Raw genomic sequence first — 17497 nt, 5'->3', positions numbered from 1 at the left:
TTAGGGAGACCTAATGGATATATAAGGGACAAAATTGGATATGATCTTAAATATAATGGACTAAAACCGTCGTTTCAAACAGTGCCAACACCATGTATGTGACTAATTCCATTAGATATTTTCAATTTTCCGTTAGAGATCCTAAATTGGCCTTCTTTTGTGAAGATAAGGAACTAAATGATCGTACGATAGATAATAGACTAAATTGGTCAAAATCCAAAAGATAAATGGCGGAAATGGCCAACCACTGGGCCAATGCTCAGTGGCTACCAATGAGGGATTTAAGTCCCTCCCTGAATTATTGATGAGGGTTCAAACTTCACTAGCAGCGAAAAAAATTCAAGGGTTGTGCCATAATACTCCTTTGATTCAGTTGGGTATGTATATCCATTAGTCCCTACAACAGCCTCCTGTATATCCACTAGTCCCTACAATAGCCTCCTTAGTAGAGGTCCCTCCTTGTATTGTTGGTGAGGGTTCAAATCTTACCAGCAGCGAAAAAAATTCAAAGGTTATGCCATAACACTCCCTTGATTTAGTTGGGTTTGTATATCTACTAGTTTCTATAACAGCCTCCTTAGATTAGGATAGAGCAGATTATATAAATATATCGTTGTTGATAAAAAAAAAAAAAAAAAAAGGCCATTTCTCCCATCGCCCAAGAAACGTTTCAATAATACCGTCCTATTCATTGAGAGAACACCCAATCCTCACGGCTGCACTAAGTTATTTGCGCAAGTAACTTGTTCTGTCACCTCTGCTCCACTGTAGCCATGTAGGCCAGAACATCATTAATCGGCTGTAAGAAGACTCGTGAAATCTGAATCAAATCAATTTGGCAGTCCAACATAAGCTGTAGGATTATCCAAAGATTGTGGCAGGCATATGACCTTTGCTTCTTCTCATATTATTACAGTACTACCATGCATTAAATCTCTGGATTCTAGTTGAATAAATAGCATTGTCAGCCCATTTCATGATTGACGCTGTAACCAGAGATTCATCATGATTGAAAGCCTTCAATTTTTTTTTCTTTTTTTTTTTTTTAAAAAAAGCAACCTACGTTGTTAGCCCATTTCATTTCTTGTCCAAAATTAAAATTGAAAAAAGAAAGCAACATCTGGTTCTACAACATTGCTACATTTTTGTGCTAGGTTGCAGTAGATGGAGCTGGAGAAATAAAGATAAATAAAATGGAATTAGAGTAACTAAAATGATGAAAAATATGCAATTTAATTTTTCCGTTTGCCAATAGTTTGAGAAAACATTGAACAGTTTATTAGAGGATAGGAATGGAACTCAATTCTCGTATTTTGATATCCAAGAACGGGGAGCTAAGTTGGGCTGGTTAAGATTCGTGAGAATTAAAAAACCAAAAAAAGAAATGATACCTTTTGGAGGACATGCCAGGCATTTGCATATTGAAAGAGTTGTACTGAATGATCTTTAAGAGTGTAGTTTTGACCAATTGCCTGCATCATATTGCATAATAAGTGTAAAATAACTCTGGCAATTTCACTAAAACAAACGAGGCTAATCACAAGATCTTCTTCCCAAGCTTTTGTAGACAAAAAAGATGAGCATAATTCTAATTTTTAGGTGGTTATCGGGTAATTCAAGTTTGTGACTAATTTAGTCAAGCTCCAAAGAAATAGTAGTATGAGCTCAAGATTTCAAATACTCGATCCATCTGAGTTAAATCTGCCTCAACCTGGAGCAGAATACAGCCTCTGATCATCTGACAAAATCTTCAGAACAAATCTACGTATCAATTTGTGGCACAACTTAACATTGTGGGTGCTCCAAAATGAAATCAGCAGGAATGATCCTATTAAAACAATAGAGAGAGAGCAGAACACATCATTTACATCTAGAGCCACAATCAGGAACGTGAAATTTGGGATAAGAGATGAATATTAGATATCTGTAAGTAATGACGATCTAAATCTATAAAGATGTACAAGGAGGATACTTGGCCCTTGTTTCTGCGAAATTAGTACCCTATGGCTATTTTAAACAGTTTTTGACTTTCCCTACAAAAAATCAGAAGATTAATAACAACTATAGGATGGCCTGATTTCTTTCATCCTTTCCATTTGTAATGGAACACTGCTCTCCAATTGTTAAATATTTTCAACAGCTGTGCTGAGCCGTGGCTACTTAAAGGTTCGAGAGAAAAATATCAATGTCAGCAAGGTTATTGTCAAGAGAGAGCTTTATCTGAACCATGTATATCCCCGTTGGGGAGAAACTTTCTGTAGCTGTTATATTGACTTAGCAATGAAATATCTTCAGGGGATAATACAAATGTGCCAGAACTCAAGTAATGCCGCGCGATACGTGCCCTGCAACATACCAATCCAAACCATATGAGCATGTCTTTATCAAGCCACTGCTGTATCTTTTCTTTTGAGGTCTGAAGTTGCATTCTAACAAATATAGCAAATACCTTCTTTGTTCTCTCTTAGAAGCAAGTTCAGCCAGACGGCCAGCTTCCAATCTTGAGACCTTGCTCAATGACGAGAGATATTCATGAAAGGCATCACCATGCAGGGCTAGATGCGTCCTTGGGGGAACTACAGACTCAAGTACATTGTAAAGACATGAGTCTATTTTCCTGCTTCAGAGGCACCAAAAAACACGTTAGGCCAGTAATGTATTCTGAAAACTGGTAGGAAAAATGTTGCATTAATGATGATTCACGCAAAAAAAAAAAAAAAAAAAAAAAAAGAAGTTCAATTTCAAGGAAGAGATGGGTGCTACTGCTGAAACTATGCAGTCACTAAACAAGTATTACTTTACAAGGTATAATGATGCCCAGACAACAATAAAGGTAACTGACATTCATTGCTGACAGTTCTACTAGATTCTGGTTGACCTTCACATCATCGTTTACTGCATAACTTGCTTTAATCAGATAATTCCCCATGATTATCCTATGTCTGGAGAGCACACGAATATATCTGTTGCAACTAACTTGTATTGCCGGCCAGGAGTTCGTTTCCCCCCTTTTTTTTCTGTCACTATGTGGATATCCAGTATTAACTCTCTGATTGGCCATTAGTTATTGATAACATCTCAGTGCAAGAGCCAAAGGATACAAGAATTTGTGGATGATTCATTCTAAACAGCAGGCCTAGTAATATTTGTCCAGATTTTCTTATTGATCACAATAAATTCTATAAGCACTCTTATATAAAAAGGAAGGCTGACCTTCTAATTTTATACCTTCTAAAGGAACAGCGACTCATCTCCGACCTTTCTTCTGTCCCTCCTGTCAATTTCCTGTCCACACTCAGTAGTCTCCCTAATGCCATTGCATTGGTAGAGGATGACAACATCTCCCAAGCCAAATCCACTCTATCCACTGAGTCACGATTTGATCCCACTGCAAGACTTTCCTTAGCATAGAAGCACATGCCATGTTGAGCCATAATTGATGACATATGCAGATGGTCATCATACCAGCTACCTAATTGCGACTCCTCACATGGCGAGAGTGATGGCTCCAAGGAGTCCTGTATAATTATTAGCTGGGGAAAGTGAATCCGTGATCTATTATATAATAAGAAGTGCGCATTAAGTGCAATACTTACACATATCTGTGATTGGCACAAAGTAACTAATGAATCAGCTTCAGAAATTAGTTTACTCATTCCGGAAGCAACTTTTAGAGCTTGAAAAGCTTCTTTCTGTTGAGGGGTAACATACTGCTGTAAATCTGTTTTACGCTCACGCAGTCTTTTCCATGTTTCTTCTACAAAATCAACCTGTTGATGAGGCTTTAGTGTCTTGAAGGTCTTAGGAGCTCCACTGAACTCAACGCGGCTACATTCATCCAACATTTGATGTCCTCTTATGCCATCTTCTACATGTTCAAGGTTAGAATCACCTATCTCCTCTGTCTTCAATGTTTTCTTATGCATATCACTATCATTGCTCAGCATTTCCTGGTTCTCATATGGTGGAGTACAGCACTTTGCATCGTTAATGGAAGAGAACCTTGGTAATAAATTTTCACTCATCGAATCCACTTCCATGAGGCTGCAAGATACTGCTACAGAAAATAGGTCTGTTTGATCACCAAACTCAGTCTCAGGGACAAATGATGGTTCTGGCACACTGGACATGTCAACTGACCTGCACACCCCATCCATATGCGAATAAACAACATTTTCTAAGCATGTAGAACCACTATGCTTCAATTTGTCTTCTTCAACATGAGTAAGTTGATCAGTTGGATGGCAGCAACTTCCAATAGGAAATAAGTGTGGAGAAGATGTGCTATTCACAACTCGCATTTCATTCTTTTGATCACCAAATTCTCTGCCAAGAAGAGTGGGAATATTATCACCTAAATATTCCTCTTCAGAATCAGATGATATAACAGCACCAAGTTTTCTCCTAACTTGAATTTCATTCTTTTGATCACCAAATTCTCTGCCAAGAAGAGTGGGAGTATTATCACCTAAATATTCCTCTTCCGAATCAGATGATATGACAGCACCAAGTTTTCTCCTAACGCTTCCGGAAAATGCAACTGGTGATCCAGAGAAATCGGAGAGTTCACAATTGCAATCAGGCTGAGCTAATAAATCATCTTCATCATAAATGGAAGAGTGCAAGCTCAATATTGCTTCTTTCTTGACCTCAATGTGGTCCAGTTTATGACTTTGAATCCTTGAACTAGCATGTGGTTTCCCACAGTTCAGCTCTTCTTCTACAATTATGTCCACTAAGCCATACCTATCTTCCATCATCACTAGCGACTTGGTAATCTCCTCCTCCACAATTTCAGATAGCCGAGAAGGGCAGCCCCAAGGAATTAATTTCGGTAGTACCTCATGCCCAGCTTCAAGGTCAAATGGAAGTGGACTATATGTTATCTGTGATCCAGTACCTGGACATGAGCCAAAATGAAGCTTTTATCACGGTTAAACTAGCATGAATCAAACAATTATACAACAAAAACATTTGCACATGAAATCTTGTCATTCTGTTCTTTTTTGCAATCTAACGTGCACAGCAGTTGACTACCAATAGAGATGTCCATTTTAACTAAAGATAGCATGGTCTGAGTGCCTAAACCTCAGAAAACACTAATTGGAGTGTGGCAAGGTGCCATCTTTATTATGTTATAACCCATGCTAGTGCAGATCCCATTTTAACTGTTAAAGAACACTCCTAAACACATTGTTTCAAGCCCAGTCACGTTTTATGGATATCCAAGTTTGCCAAAAGACACATTAATAGGGGCGTGGTTGGGATCTAATTCTTCCATACTAACCTGATCACTGTCTAACCAAACACCTCCTTTGTCCAGAAAATTATGGTTGATGAAAAAACAAATCAAGAGATTCTGTTCAATTGATGAAACTATACCATTTAATTTAGAATGCACCTCTACACATGAGGCTAATCAATGGATAACATCCAGAGCAAAATGAAATCCATGTGCTCTTGCAAGTATAATAATTGATTGTGCATATACCTGAGCAACTAATATATAGTATTAAATTCCCTCTCTTGGATTTCTGTTCACATCATTTCCTTTCTTCTCTCACATCAAAGCAATTGTCCATTATTAAAAGTCAATGGCCATTAGCTACCAAATTCGACAACGTATGCTCCTACTTCTTTGGCAGAAATATAGTTAGCATTTTTTATCAAGACTTGTAGTCCCAAGGTCCGGTGCAGGAACTTTTGGTTTATATTCACTCAAGCCTCGTCTAGATGTATCTGCACTTCTCTTAAACTATGTGCTTGGTCAAGGAAAGATTAATCAATTTGACAGAGTCACTATGTTGAACCGTATGACAAACATGTGGGGAACATGTGCATATGTATGCAACTACCTTTCTTTGAATTCTGACCCTGGCACCAAAACTGAAGATACATGATGGTTTTACGAATATCGCCTTGACAAGAATCAATTAAACGATTGATCAACCAAGGTTCAATTTCAGCTTTTTCTGCTGCACAAACCTACAGGGAAATCAACATGATTCACATTCAATATTACTCAATAAAGAATATTAACTACAGGAGATCATAGGAAAATGATAACAATCATACCATGTGTCCAAGCCCAAGGAGCTCCGCTGGTGAAGGCATTTTAAAAGACACCTCCAACCTGTCTAAATTGTTTGGCAGGATAGGATTGTAATCTGGCATGTGTGTACAAGAAATACAATTAACTTGTGAAAGAAATTACGAACAAAAAACACAAAGTTCAACTAGAAAGCTCTCTTACTGTTAGCAGTCAAAATCATTGGGCGCTTTGCCGTCTGTGCAAGTTGCTGTATTGTGGATAAAAAACCATGATCTTCACTGAGAGTAGCATCCACATCCTCAAAAAGAATCAAAGTCTTAATTTCATTTTGACAGTCAAGAATGCTATTCCCACTGCAAATTAGTTGAGGATCATCTTCATCAGATAGCGGTATCAGTTCTACAACTTCATCCTCAGACCCTTTTGTCACCTCAATAATTTCCGGGGAAGACTTTGATAGATATTTTTTGTCCGAACTAGCTGTATTATCCACTTTACTGAGACAAAAGGCAAATTATTTAAGAGTTGTTGAACTATTAAATTCTGAATAGCTTCATCAAACTATACAACTATAGCAGGACATTCATAGCTTTTACGAGAAATAGTAAAATATTAAAGACAAATTCAAATAGATAATAATAGCAAAAGAAAGCATGCTAACAGATTTAAAAACAAAAATGCTAATTTAGAATTGCAGTACCAATTTCGAAATATAACTTTACCCAGTGGATACCCACCATACCAAGTATTTCAGTCCATTCCAAGTGGAAGTTAATCTCCACAACATTCTGGCTCCATGGAGGGGATATACAACATATCACAGTAATTTTTGATGCAGATGCATAAGATAATAGTACAGCTATCATTTCCAGATGGTTGAGATAAAAATTTGTAATACTAGAGTGAAAGCAGGTACTCCATTGCTGAATGAACAATGAAAGGTTATCAAAATATCCAGAGATCAACCATAAAAGGGATTGGTATAAAACATGTCAATGTACTAGAGCACATCTCAAATGCAAGAAAAGCATGCAAGCCCAGTTCAAGAACTTACAAAAAGAACAATGTGCTTTAGACAAACAAGATGAATAGTTTAAAAAAAGAACAATGTGCTTTAGACAAACAAGATGAATAGTTTAAAAGCAGTTATGTAAGAGAGACATACTGTTGAAGCCAGTGTGACCCTAGAGCCTCCCCAAATCTATGCTTCACAAGGGCTCCATTACGCCAATCTGATGCATTGACCTGGAAAGATAACAAAAGTGATGGATTTTCAATTTTAAACTGATATTGTCATCGGCAGATGTCAACCATAAGACTCTCACTTTAAGTTTATATATAATGGTTAAGCAAAACATAGATCACAAAAAGGAGACCATTTCAGCTAACTCTGTGACAAGCAATTGGGATGGACTTCCATGTGTACATAATAAATGGAAGTATCAGGCAGTCAATCTATTGGAGCACAAAAGCCGTTCCAATTTAAAGTCTGGTTCTAATCAGCTGGCAATCTAGATTGTGAGCTTCTAAGTTTCTAACTAGGAGGAGTCTGTTAAGATGCTTTAATATCTTAGAGATTCAGTTGCCTCATGCATGCACTGAATTTTGAGAATGATTAAAACTCCGTACACAAATAACAGAAAGATCTGTGCCTGAGTATCAGGAAATGCTTTAACAATTCAAGTAATTACCACCAATAACTTAATTGACATGTTTCTTTCATCAGATTAATATATTTACAAAAGTACCTCAAGAACTTGAAAACCTTGCTCTTCCGCACAGGCATAGATGGCAGCAGATTTCCCACTCTAGGTTATAAGAACGAAAACTTCAATTAAGAAAAGATCCACAATTATGTAATACATAGATATCGAGTCTATGAATGTATACCACTTTATGCACCAATTTCTCAAAAAAGCATAAATGAGCACAACAGGGAGATTTTAGAAACACTTTATCATGTTACAGAAAGGATTTAACAGAAAAGGGCATTAGGAGATAAAACCTATCATTATGGGCCATATCATAATAGATACTCTCCTCAAGATTCACATGAAATCCTCAAAATTAAAGTGGATGCCATCATGAGAAAAACAATGTCAGGAATTCTGTAGGCAGGGTGTAAGTAGTTGAAACAGACATCAGCAATCATGTGACCAAGTCTAGATTCATTATGCTTTCTTCTGAAACAGTAGGAGTTTAAAATAGATGCAGATGGAAATTAACACTTAATCCATGCCAAATCAAATGACTAATGGTAAGGAAAATAACATTTTAAAAAATAATCTAATAGTTCCAAAGGGCAATACTTCCAATACTAAATGATACTCACGAACAAACAGAACTGAAATTCTTTTTCAAATAGAATGCAATCTTTCTCTTAACTTCAGAAAGGTTGTAGAACAAATTTACAACGACATTTAAATGCTATTGTACTTGTTTGATCTTATGCAAACTCATGTTGGCAAGAAGAAAGGTACTTTTCATGTAAAAATTTTGCTCTGAAAATGTACAAGATAAGGAAAATTCTCAATGAAACAACCCATGAAGAACAGAAAATTTAAAAGTGACTCTTTCTAAAATGACAGCTCGATTTCATTTCCCATTTGATGTCTGCAAAATAAGAAATGTAACTAACATAATAGCAATAATATATCAGTTTAAGAGGATGCAATACATGTAGCTAGCACAAGAATGATTCACACATAAATTGACCGGGCTAATGTGATACTCCCCGTATTACATACATGTTATACGTAGAAGGATATTGGTGTTTGAGAAAAAATATGACAAAAAAAAATCTAGTATTAACATGTTTCAACTGGATGTCATGTGATACTTGATATCAGACCACTAAGAGGACTTTTAAATCATATTGATTCCCTTTTAGCGGTATCAAGTTTATAATAGTTCATAAATTTACTTTCCATATATGATTATCAGGGTGGTAATCAACCAAAAGAAATCATTGCTGATTGCTCATTGCATATAAAGTTAGATACCCCAACTGGCCCCGTAACTAGGAGGACATTCTTCAAAGAGGTTTCTTCATCTATATTCTCAGAATCAGTGTCACTTTGATGAGAGGAGTAATCAATGTCTTCGCCAACTGCTTGCTCATCATGGAAAGAACTTTTGCCACTTTGAGAACCTTTCTCATGCCATAGATATAGCCACTGACTAATAAACTTAACTGCTTCATCATTGCCACATATCTGCAGACAAATGAACTGGGACATTGTAAAGTATAACATAATATGAGAAATTAAATCATTGAAGTTCAAAAAACAGAATTGGTTTCAGGAAATCAATAATGACACAAACACCAATTTATAAGATAGCTCACCTGTGCAGCCCTTCTAGGCTGATATTTGTCTGTCCATAAGCAATTCTCTGGCCAATTGGAAGAACTGTGTGATAATTAGATACATTCCAAGTAAGCACTTTTATCTGATACTATGATTAAAAAAAAACTCATCGAGGATGATAGAAATAGCACAAGAAGACAACAGTGCCAATCCAACAGCACAAATATACAGCAAAATCATACATGAGATGATACAACCTTCGGTTTTTTATTTTTTTTAATTTATTTTTGCCATACTTGACATCAACCATGAAGCTACTCCATTGTTTAATAATAGCATTATCAGTTAAGCAGTAACATCTTTGCCTTTTTTCTGCCTCTAAACAACCGTGCAAACTCAAGAAAGAACAAGTTTACATAAAAAAAACAACACAAGGGGAAAAAAGAAAATGGCTTGAAATCATAAGATCAAAATTGGACCTAAATAAGAGACAAGTGAAGGCAAGATACAGAACATGGGTCACGTACAGATGCAGACACATGTACTACATCAAACTAGATTAGAAATCCTATTGAGCTGTCCTAAAAATAGTACATTTGTGATGACCAGAAAACGTTAGCATTTCTAATCAAGAAAGAACAAGTTTACACAAAAAAACAACACAAGGGGTAAAAAGACGATGGCTTGAAATCATAAGATCAAAATTGGACCTAACTAAGAGACAAGTGAAGACAAGATACAGAACATGGGTCACGTAGAGATGCAGACACATGTACTACATCCAACTAGATTAGAAATTAGAAATCTTATTGAGCTGTCCTAAAAATAGTACATTTGTGATGACCAGAAAATGTTAGCATTATCCATTTTGCTGAGTCCTTTTTTTTGGGGGGGGAGGGGTTGGTGGGTCTAGTTGATCCAGAAATAAGTCTTAGTCAACCAGTTGAAGTTGCAATATAAGTGCATATTTTTCAGAAATATCCAGTATATAAATTGCAGAAAGAAATAAGATCCTCACCCTTGCTGAACAAACTTGCCCTGCCACTCAGCTCCGAATGCTACACAACTAGAAGATGCTTGGACACAATTAGTTCTGCCAACTTCACCCTCCTGCCAATTTCGTGAATGTCATGAGAGTTTGCATACCATTCATTAACACATAATGAATTTAAGCTGTAGTAAACTAAACAAAATATCACAAAATTTCCTTCTCATCTGCCAAACTAAAGGGGCTTCTTTTAAAATGAAAGAAGAGGACGGTTAGAGATGCACAAGTTGTGGTTTAAAAGAAAAACTCTGCAATTTTGGTATAAATATTGTCAACTTAGGAAGCTAGACTTTCGAAATCAAAACTCTCCAATATCCACCCCTTCCACCTATCAATCTCTAATGTTTATCAGAGGCATTGGGATAATACATAAATGTAAAGAGAAAATTAAGGACCTCATCGAGTGTAATAGGGCATTTATCCAGAGAAATGTTGTTTTGGCATGTCAATCCACTGCTTGGGAAAGAATGTCTTGAGAAGTCATCAAACTGTAAGGAGTTTACACGTTGATCATAAAGTGATAACAAGTTATCTTCCAGATGAGAATTGATGCTGCTGAGATTTCCCTCAGAAAACGACCAATTCTTCCAATCAAGGCAGTGGGAACCATCCTGCATACATCCAAAGTCTTAAATCCATGTAGGTGGATAACATAATTGATTTGAGGACATTAAAACTACTTCAAAAATGGCAAAAAAAGAATGATATACCTCAACCATGTCAAATACATGAATAGGGTTGAAACTAAGGTTAGCGTCCTTTCTTTCAGAAGAACAACATGGACCCTCCAGATCAATTATCTCCTGGTTTCTTTTACTTGCCTTATGTAATGAGAAAAATGGATGTATTTGCTTTCCTGCAAATAAACGTGAATTTTCCTGAAAATAAAGGGGACATACTTAGAATCTAAACAACTTGTGTTACAATAAATAGGTGACAGTACATGTAATCATTCACATACCACTAAACAATAGCCAAACAGGACAAATGAAAATGAAATGAAAGGATTTTTTTTATCAATGCGCGTGCTATTGGGTGATGCTGTTACCAAAACAATCCATTGGCCTCCTCATTTATTGGTGCATGAACTTTCTTTCAGTGTTCATTACTAATAATTCTATCAAGGAAAATTTTCTACAAAATAGCCAGCAAAGATTGATTAGACATGCTAGCTAACGACTTGGATAGAACAATGTAGTAACAGGAAGATGCAAATGATACATATGAGGAAAAGCAAAGTTAATGCAGACAAAAGAAGAACAAAGACCATTCTTATATATTAAACAGATAAAAAACTTCGACAAACCTGAGCGGTCATTTTTGCCTCTAATCTAAGATTGGGAATGGATTGCAGTGTAGGCCCATCTAACATAGTATCAGAAGATGTTTTCTTAGACAATGTCTCAATCAAGTCACTGTTCGCCAATTTTTTCTTTGGTGTAGTTTTTTTTGTCTTTGGTTTCTCCACGATGAAGCCATTCTGCCTTGTAAGTTTTGAAGGAGTTCTCTCATCTTCTACAAAAATATTCAATGAACAGTCATTAGCCATTTGCTGAGGCAAATTTTCCATGATAAAGTAAGATATGTTATTACCATTAACTCAAGCAAAGACCAAGATTAAACTAGTCCTACTTCTGCAGGGTTGAAAACTTAAACAAATGATGGTCAAAAACTTTCAATCCATTCATTACCTCACAAAGCGGGTTAAAATCCAATTTGCTCATCTTTAAAACAAAACTCTAGTTTATCCACCATTACCTTTACTGCATCAAACTTGCAAGAACAGAAAATGAAAATTAACTAATCGTCAAAAAAACATTTTTCAAACAATTCCATTCATCTACCTTCCTATTCTTCTTTAGGAAATAGGAATCCTGGTGTCCTTCAATGTTCCTATATTTTTACTTTTAGAACCAATTTAGAGTTCACAGTGCAGTCATCTTCAAATAAAGAAGGGAAAAATAAAAAAAGCAGACCACTCAAGAGATGCAATGAGAGAGCGCAAACTGCCATTCAACTCGCAAAAGACATTTTACAATTCTCTAAAAGATGTTACAAGGTACATAATCCCAGTATCATTGCAATGAAAACACCAGCATGTGATCGGATTATTTCATGATACACGTGAACATCACTTTCAAACTTTTGCCACAAATTATTGAAGATATGCAACAATCACCATATATCGATGTGTATAAAACAGAATGAAATCCTTTCTCAATGAATCCCGACCATTTACCTTTGCCTTCGGATGAGTATTCCTAGTCATTTACCTTGAAATTTCTACCAGCAGACTAGTGAACGAATGCCTCTGATTTTTGGTAAATGATGCCACCTGAATTACAGTTTTCTTTCATCTGGACAATCTCAGGCTATGGAACAAGTCAGGCCTTACTTCCAGCCATGTACAGGACACTCACTAGACATTATACCGTATCTAATGGCTGAGCCAAAACCTGTGGCTGCTTGTGGCATCATTCTTCAAGTTAGATAGTCATCTTAGAAGTGCATCTAATATGAACCTCAAATGTCTGTTTTAAATTTGTTCTCCTTCAACTAAAATATACTTATCCATCTATAGACATATGATTTGAAATATGTCCAATGCATTTTTAGAAAGGAGAGTTTGTAAAACTTTAACTGTTTTGTGAGGCAATGTGGTTTGGACAAAAATTTCAAAGTAAGGAAAACAAATGCCCAAACTCAATCCTATGTGAGTCACTAACCAACTGACTGCATAGTGAGTTCTATCTGTGACTTCAAGTAGCTAGCTTTGACAACCTTAGTGAAATATGATATTTTCCCCCTTTGTTATAAATCAGAATCTGCACCATAACAGTTTTCTCAATTGGTCTGAAAACTTATACAGAATTATTACTCTCCAAATTAGATTAAACTCAGAAGAAAAGCCCTACCCTCACATTATAAAGGGTAGGCAGTAGGTTTTGCCCAAAACCTATCAAACTCATTCTTCTCCAAAATCAGCCCAAATTTCAGAATAACCACCTCTCTCAATTGTAAAAATTAGGGATCTACACTTAGTACCCAAAAAAACTCATTCACATGAACCTCTCCAACTCCCTGAGGTTGCAAATAATTGTTACACAACTTTAGCATCGACAGGAACTATATTTATAAAGCTTATATAGTCTAACATATTGAAATGATTAAATGTTAACAATATCTTCTGCCTAGCCTAGACAGCTTCCAGGCTCAAGAAAGTAAGATGATATATAACAAAAATTGTAGAACATACTATTAGGAGAATTTGAGGGTTTATCATTTTCTTGACATGAAAAATCAGAGAGCCGCTCGTCTTGCTGTTTCTTCTGGTTCACTTTCTCTGAGCTCTTCATAAAGAAGTCAGACTCTGCAAGAAATGTAGAAAGTATGGCATTACTTCTAATGCTTTTATATTTTCCAGATTCTGATATTTAAGAATGCGTAACATCATCTAAAAAGAAACAAGTGACCTGTATATTCTTTTATCTTTCTTTCTTTCTTTCTGACAGGGGATGGGACATGAAAATAAAGATTAGTCTAATTAATATGAAAGTACCCACTTACTAATGGTAACTGGAGTATCTCCATCATCTACTTTCTTACTTGAGATTTCTTTTCCGTTTAGCACTACCTGATAGCAGAAGCCAATACCAGCTTGACTTATACAAAAGTTATTATAGTAAGGCAGCCTTTTTGGTCATGATACAGGCAAAAAGTAATGACATAAGATAATAAACCTAAAACAAGATGAGGAAAAAGGAATGTCATCACTTGATTTCAACTAGAGATATTAGAGTGAAATGTTATTACCTTAGATTTTGCTTAGCATAATATCATGTAAGCCAAGTAAAATTAAGCTCAGATGGAGTCTTAAACATGTAATGAAGACTAATAGAAAACCACAAGAGAATATGCTTTTTGCTTTGTTCTATTGAATACCAATTCTTAAAGTATTCTTCAAATTTTTGTACTTCTGATTCCTGTAATGGGTAATTTATTTTTGTTTTCTTCCCAATCTTTCTTTTTCATTTGGTCCTTCCCCCAAGGAGAGGAGTGGTTTTAAAGAGGAACAAAAAACTGTAAGAAATTTGCAATCCCTGTCCTAAAAATTAGTGATCCACTGTTTACAAGAAAAATTTTAATTCCTTTCCGCAGACGTACTTTTGACACCAAATGCTTGGATCTACACAAAGATCAATATTTTTCCATATGATCACAGCCAAAAACTGTCCATTCTCTGTATCTAGAAAACCTTAAACATAAAGCATTACTTCTTCTTAGGCAATTCATTAGCTAAGAAAGGTAGTCCACCGTAATGTTCCATACTGCCTCCTTGACTTCAAACCAAATTTGGTGACTCCACATGTTTCCCACTTTCATCTGAAACTAATATGCCTAATGAATTCTTCCAGAATAGTAGGAGCTGATAAAAGAAGGAACAACAATTTGATATAGGGGCACCCTCATTTTAAAGATTTTGATTAGTCCATGTCAGTTACTGGTGGCATAAAAATTTATGATAAAGAGATGCAAATTTGACCAAAAATCATAAGCTTCATATCAAGGACTACAAGTAAACTGAAGATTCTCATTTACCCTCAAAATAAAAAAGTTTAAAAGTGATTTTTCCACGTGAGGAAAGGAAAAAATATCAGATACTGAAGAAAATCAGATAATTTTTTCTTTCAGTACCAACCCTTGAAATTACATAAATTCCTAGAAAGACATGCTTTCCTCTATGTATATTCCCTAATTCAACGTCGCAAAGAGTATATGTCAAAGCCCAAAAGAAAAAACCATAATTTGTTCCTTTGCATGCCTAAGTATTGCAAATAGGCACATTGTTTAAGAATTTTCCCAAGCTAACACTTTGAGAAACCCCAATATCAAAATTTCTAAATTATTTCTTGGTCATACACAATTCTAATTAATTCTCAAAAAAGTTAACCAAAAGGTTTGGATTACCTGATACTTGACAAAAAACGTAAGTCACTTATCTAGACAACAAACTCAGCTCTTCCATAACAGATCACTTGCTGTTAACTCTCTTAAGAACTACCATACATGTGAAAACATAGATTTCCAAAAAAATATTAGCCAGAAAAAGAATGAGGACTCAACAAGTATAAGAGAAAAAATAAGTTCAGCAAAAAGGTTGGAAATAACCAGCTGCAACAATGTAATGAAGAGAAAAAGAACAAAGACAGGCAGGTAGATATTTCCAATAATACAAAACTTCTAAGAACTATATATATACACATTTATATATCCCAAGTTAGATATCCCTCGCAAGATAGAATTAAAACTATGAGCACTGTGAAAATAAACAATCTATAGATGCACATAATCATTTGTTCATTTGTTAAAAGATGCATCCGAACCCAAAAGGTCAGTCTTTGACCAAGCAAGATTGACCAAAAGGTCATTCTGTTCTTGTGCATTTTTTCATGAATTAGATGTTATAAAACCCCTATATTCCTCAACCCAAATTTTGAATATAACAGGTGTTAACACAAATCAAACGCTGTAAATAATCTACATTCTTGAATTTCCTCTTCCCCTACCCTTCTCAAATTCCAATTAAGTTTCGCCTGAGTGATGCCTAGCCGAGTAGGACTAACTTATAACTCTTTGGACTAAGTACATCCAGAATTAACTGCAAAATCCTCAATTTTGGAAAAATAAGGGAAAATAAAACTTAGTGCTAAATTGCACTTCCACAAATTTCCTCTAATTTCCTTAGAATTCTCAATTGGATATATCAAATTGAACTTAAAATCAACTTAAGCATCACTATATTTTACAATTCAACCATATGTAAAAAAAAAAAAAAAAAGCAGCAATGCTTTTATATATCTTTTCTATTTCAAGTAGAAAGTAGAAATCATTTATTTCTAATTTTCTGAAATGCATTCCACCCAGATTACAGAAACTTACCTAATTAGGCAATATCACGAGTGAAATTAACTAAAGTAATAAAATCTGAACCTTCTTGGAAGCTCTAGATCGCGGCGTAGTCCTCGAATTACTATTATTCGCCTTTTTCTTTGATGAATTTACCTTCCTTTTCTTACTGCTACTACCCCAGTCCTCTTCCTCTTCATCATCCTCGTTTCCATCGTCTTCTTCTTCTCCTTTACACTCATCATCTCTCAAAATTTGCTCTTTTTGGGTGACTGGGAACAGTGTAGATTGCACCAACTTACGCCGTACACATGATGCTATCGCCGGCGACGGTGCCGGCGGAAGATCCCCGACAGCGGCTGTTTCAGCTTGATCCGCCATTGAATTGGCCAACCAGATAGATGAATTCTGAGATTTACGAAATTAGGGTTTCTAGAATTGGAATTTGGGGGTTTAGAGAAAAGATTTAGAAAACCCGATTCTGTTTCTTCACATCCATCGCGGTTTATTTGTTTTATTTGTGTAGAGAGAGAAAATGGAGGGAATTGGGCGATTTGTTCCCGCCTTCACCGCTGGATGCCGGAGATACAAAAGGAATAAGGGATAATTTCAGAAAGCTCCCCTGATATTTTTAATAATTTTATTTTCCCCCCCTTAACTTTTAAAATAATCACATACCTCTCTTATCAATCAATTAGGAGCTGATATCACCAATGGTAAAAAGCACTCTTATACCCAACCTTAAGTTGATATAGCTAATTTAGACTTGATTACAAGTTGGTCTCATATAATTAGGAGTTAGTAATTATTATCTAAATTATTTGTTCCTTGTTAACTAATTAATGCGCTCTACTAATATATTGTCCTTTACCTTATCTATTTCTTTTAACTTCCTGCTCTTAATTATTTTTCTTTTTCTTCTTCTTTGTGTCTCTTTCATTTTCTTTTCTTCTTCCTTCCTTGATGCAACCCAATTTCTAATTATTTTATTAAGAATAATGCACCTATCGTTGTTTTCTTGTTTAATATGTAATTACTCAAATTTGGGTGATGTATTAATTTTGAATAAAAATAGAGGCATCGATAATAAGATAAACATTGAAATTTCAAACATTTATATATGCAGGCATTACCTTACATCATTCGAATTAGACAAAGCAAAAAAAAATTCTATAGCTAAAC

At 35.5% G+C, this 17497-nt stretch overlaps 1 protein-coding gene across 8 annotated transcripts; it reads right to left on the bottom strand.

Annotated features, from left to right (window-relative positions):
* Nucleotides 1–1896: 1896 nt before the first annotated feature.
* LOC113715122 (uncharacterized) lies at nucleotides 1897–16877 on the bottom strand. Of its 8 annotated transcripts, none has more exons than XM_027239299.2 (18): nucleotides 16400–16877; nucleotides 13976–14042; nucleotides 13665–13778; nucleotides 11715–11923; nucleotides 11119–11286; nucleotides 10804–11019; nucleotides 10379–10470; nucleotides 9399–9462; nucleotides 9055–9282; nucleotides 7801–7860; nucleotides 7218–7297; nucleotides 6254–6549; nucleotides 6076–6167; nucleotides 5856–5985; nucleotides 3597–4900; nucleotides 3229–3518; nucleotides 2450–2617; nucleotides 1897–2345 (listed from the first exon to the last, which is right to left on the bottom strand). In XM_027239299.2, the coding sequence occupies exons 1-18, from the start codon at nucleotides 16694–16696 to the stop codon at nucleotides 2204–2206; spliced, it is 4017 nt and encodes a 1338-aa protein (XP_027095100.1). In that variant the 5' UTR covers nucleotides 16697–16877; the 3' UTR covers nucleotides 1897–2203. The 8 variants fall into 8 exon arrangements, with proteins under 8 accessions (XP_027095100.1, XP_027095096.1, XP_027095101.1 ...); XM_027239295.2 differs by having other exon boundaries at nucleotides 3214–3518; nucleotides 16400–16876; XM_027239300.2 differs by having other exon boundaries at nucleotides 9055–9267; nucleotides 16400–16876.
* Between the last annotated feature and the right edge of the window lie 620 nt (nucleotides 16878–17497).

The sequence above is a fragment of the Coffea arabica genome, chromosome 10c, assembly GCF_036785885.1.
Source record: "Coffea arabica cultivar ET-39 chromosome 10c, Coffea Arabica ET-39 HiFi, whole genome shotgun sequence".
Taxonomy (NCBI): domain Eukaryota; kingdom Viridiplantae; phylum Streptophyta; class Magnoliopsida; order Gentianales; family Rubiaceae; genus Coffea; species Coffea arabica.
Note: the sequence above shows the minus strand (reverse complement) of the source record. Positions and strands in the feature narration are given on the sequence as shown.

Excerpts from the sequence above, each read along its gene's own strand:
- LOC113715122 (XM_027239294.2), bottom strand. The coding sequence starts at position 16,696 with ATGGCGGATCAAGCTGAAACAGCCGCTGTCGGGGATCTTCCGCCGGCA. Across the intron at positions 11,924-13,664 it reads ACCCTCAAATTCTCCTAATA|AAGATGAGAGAACTCCTTCA; the intron begins GTATGTTCTACA and ends ATATTTTTGTAG. Across the intron at positions 7,298-7,800 it reads AAGGTTTTCAAGTTCTTGAG|GTCAATGCATCAGATTGGCG; the intron begins GTACTTTTGTAA and ends TTATCTTTCCAG.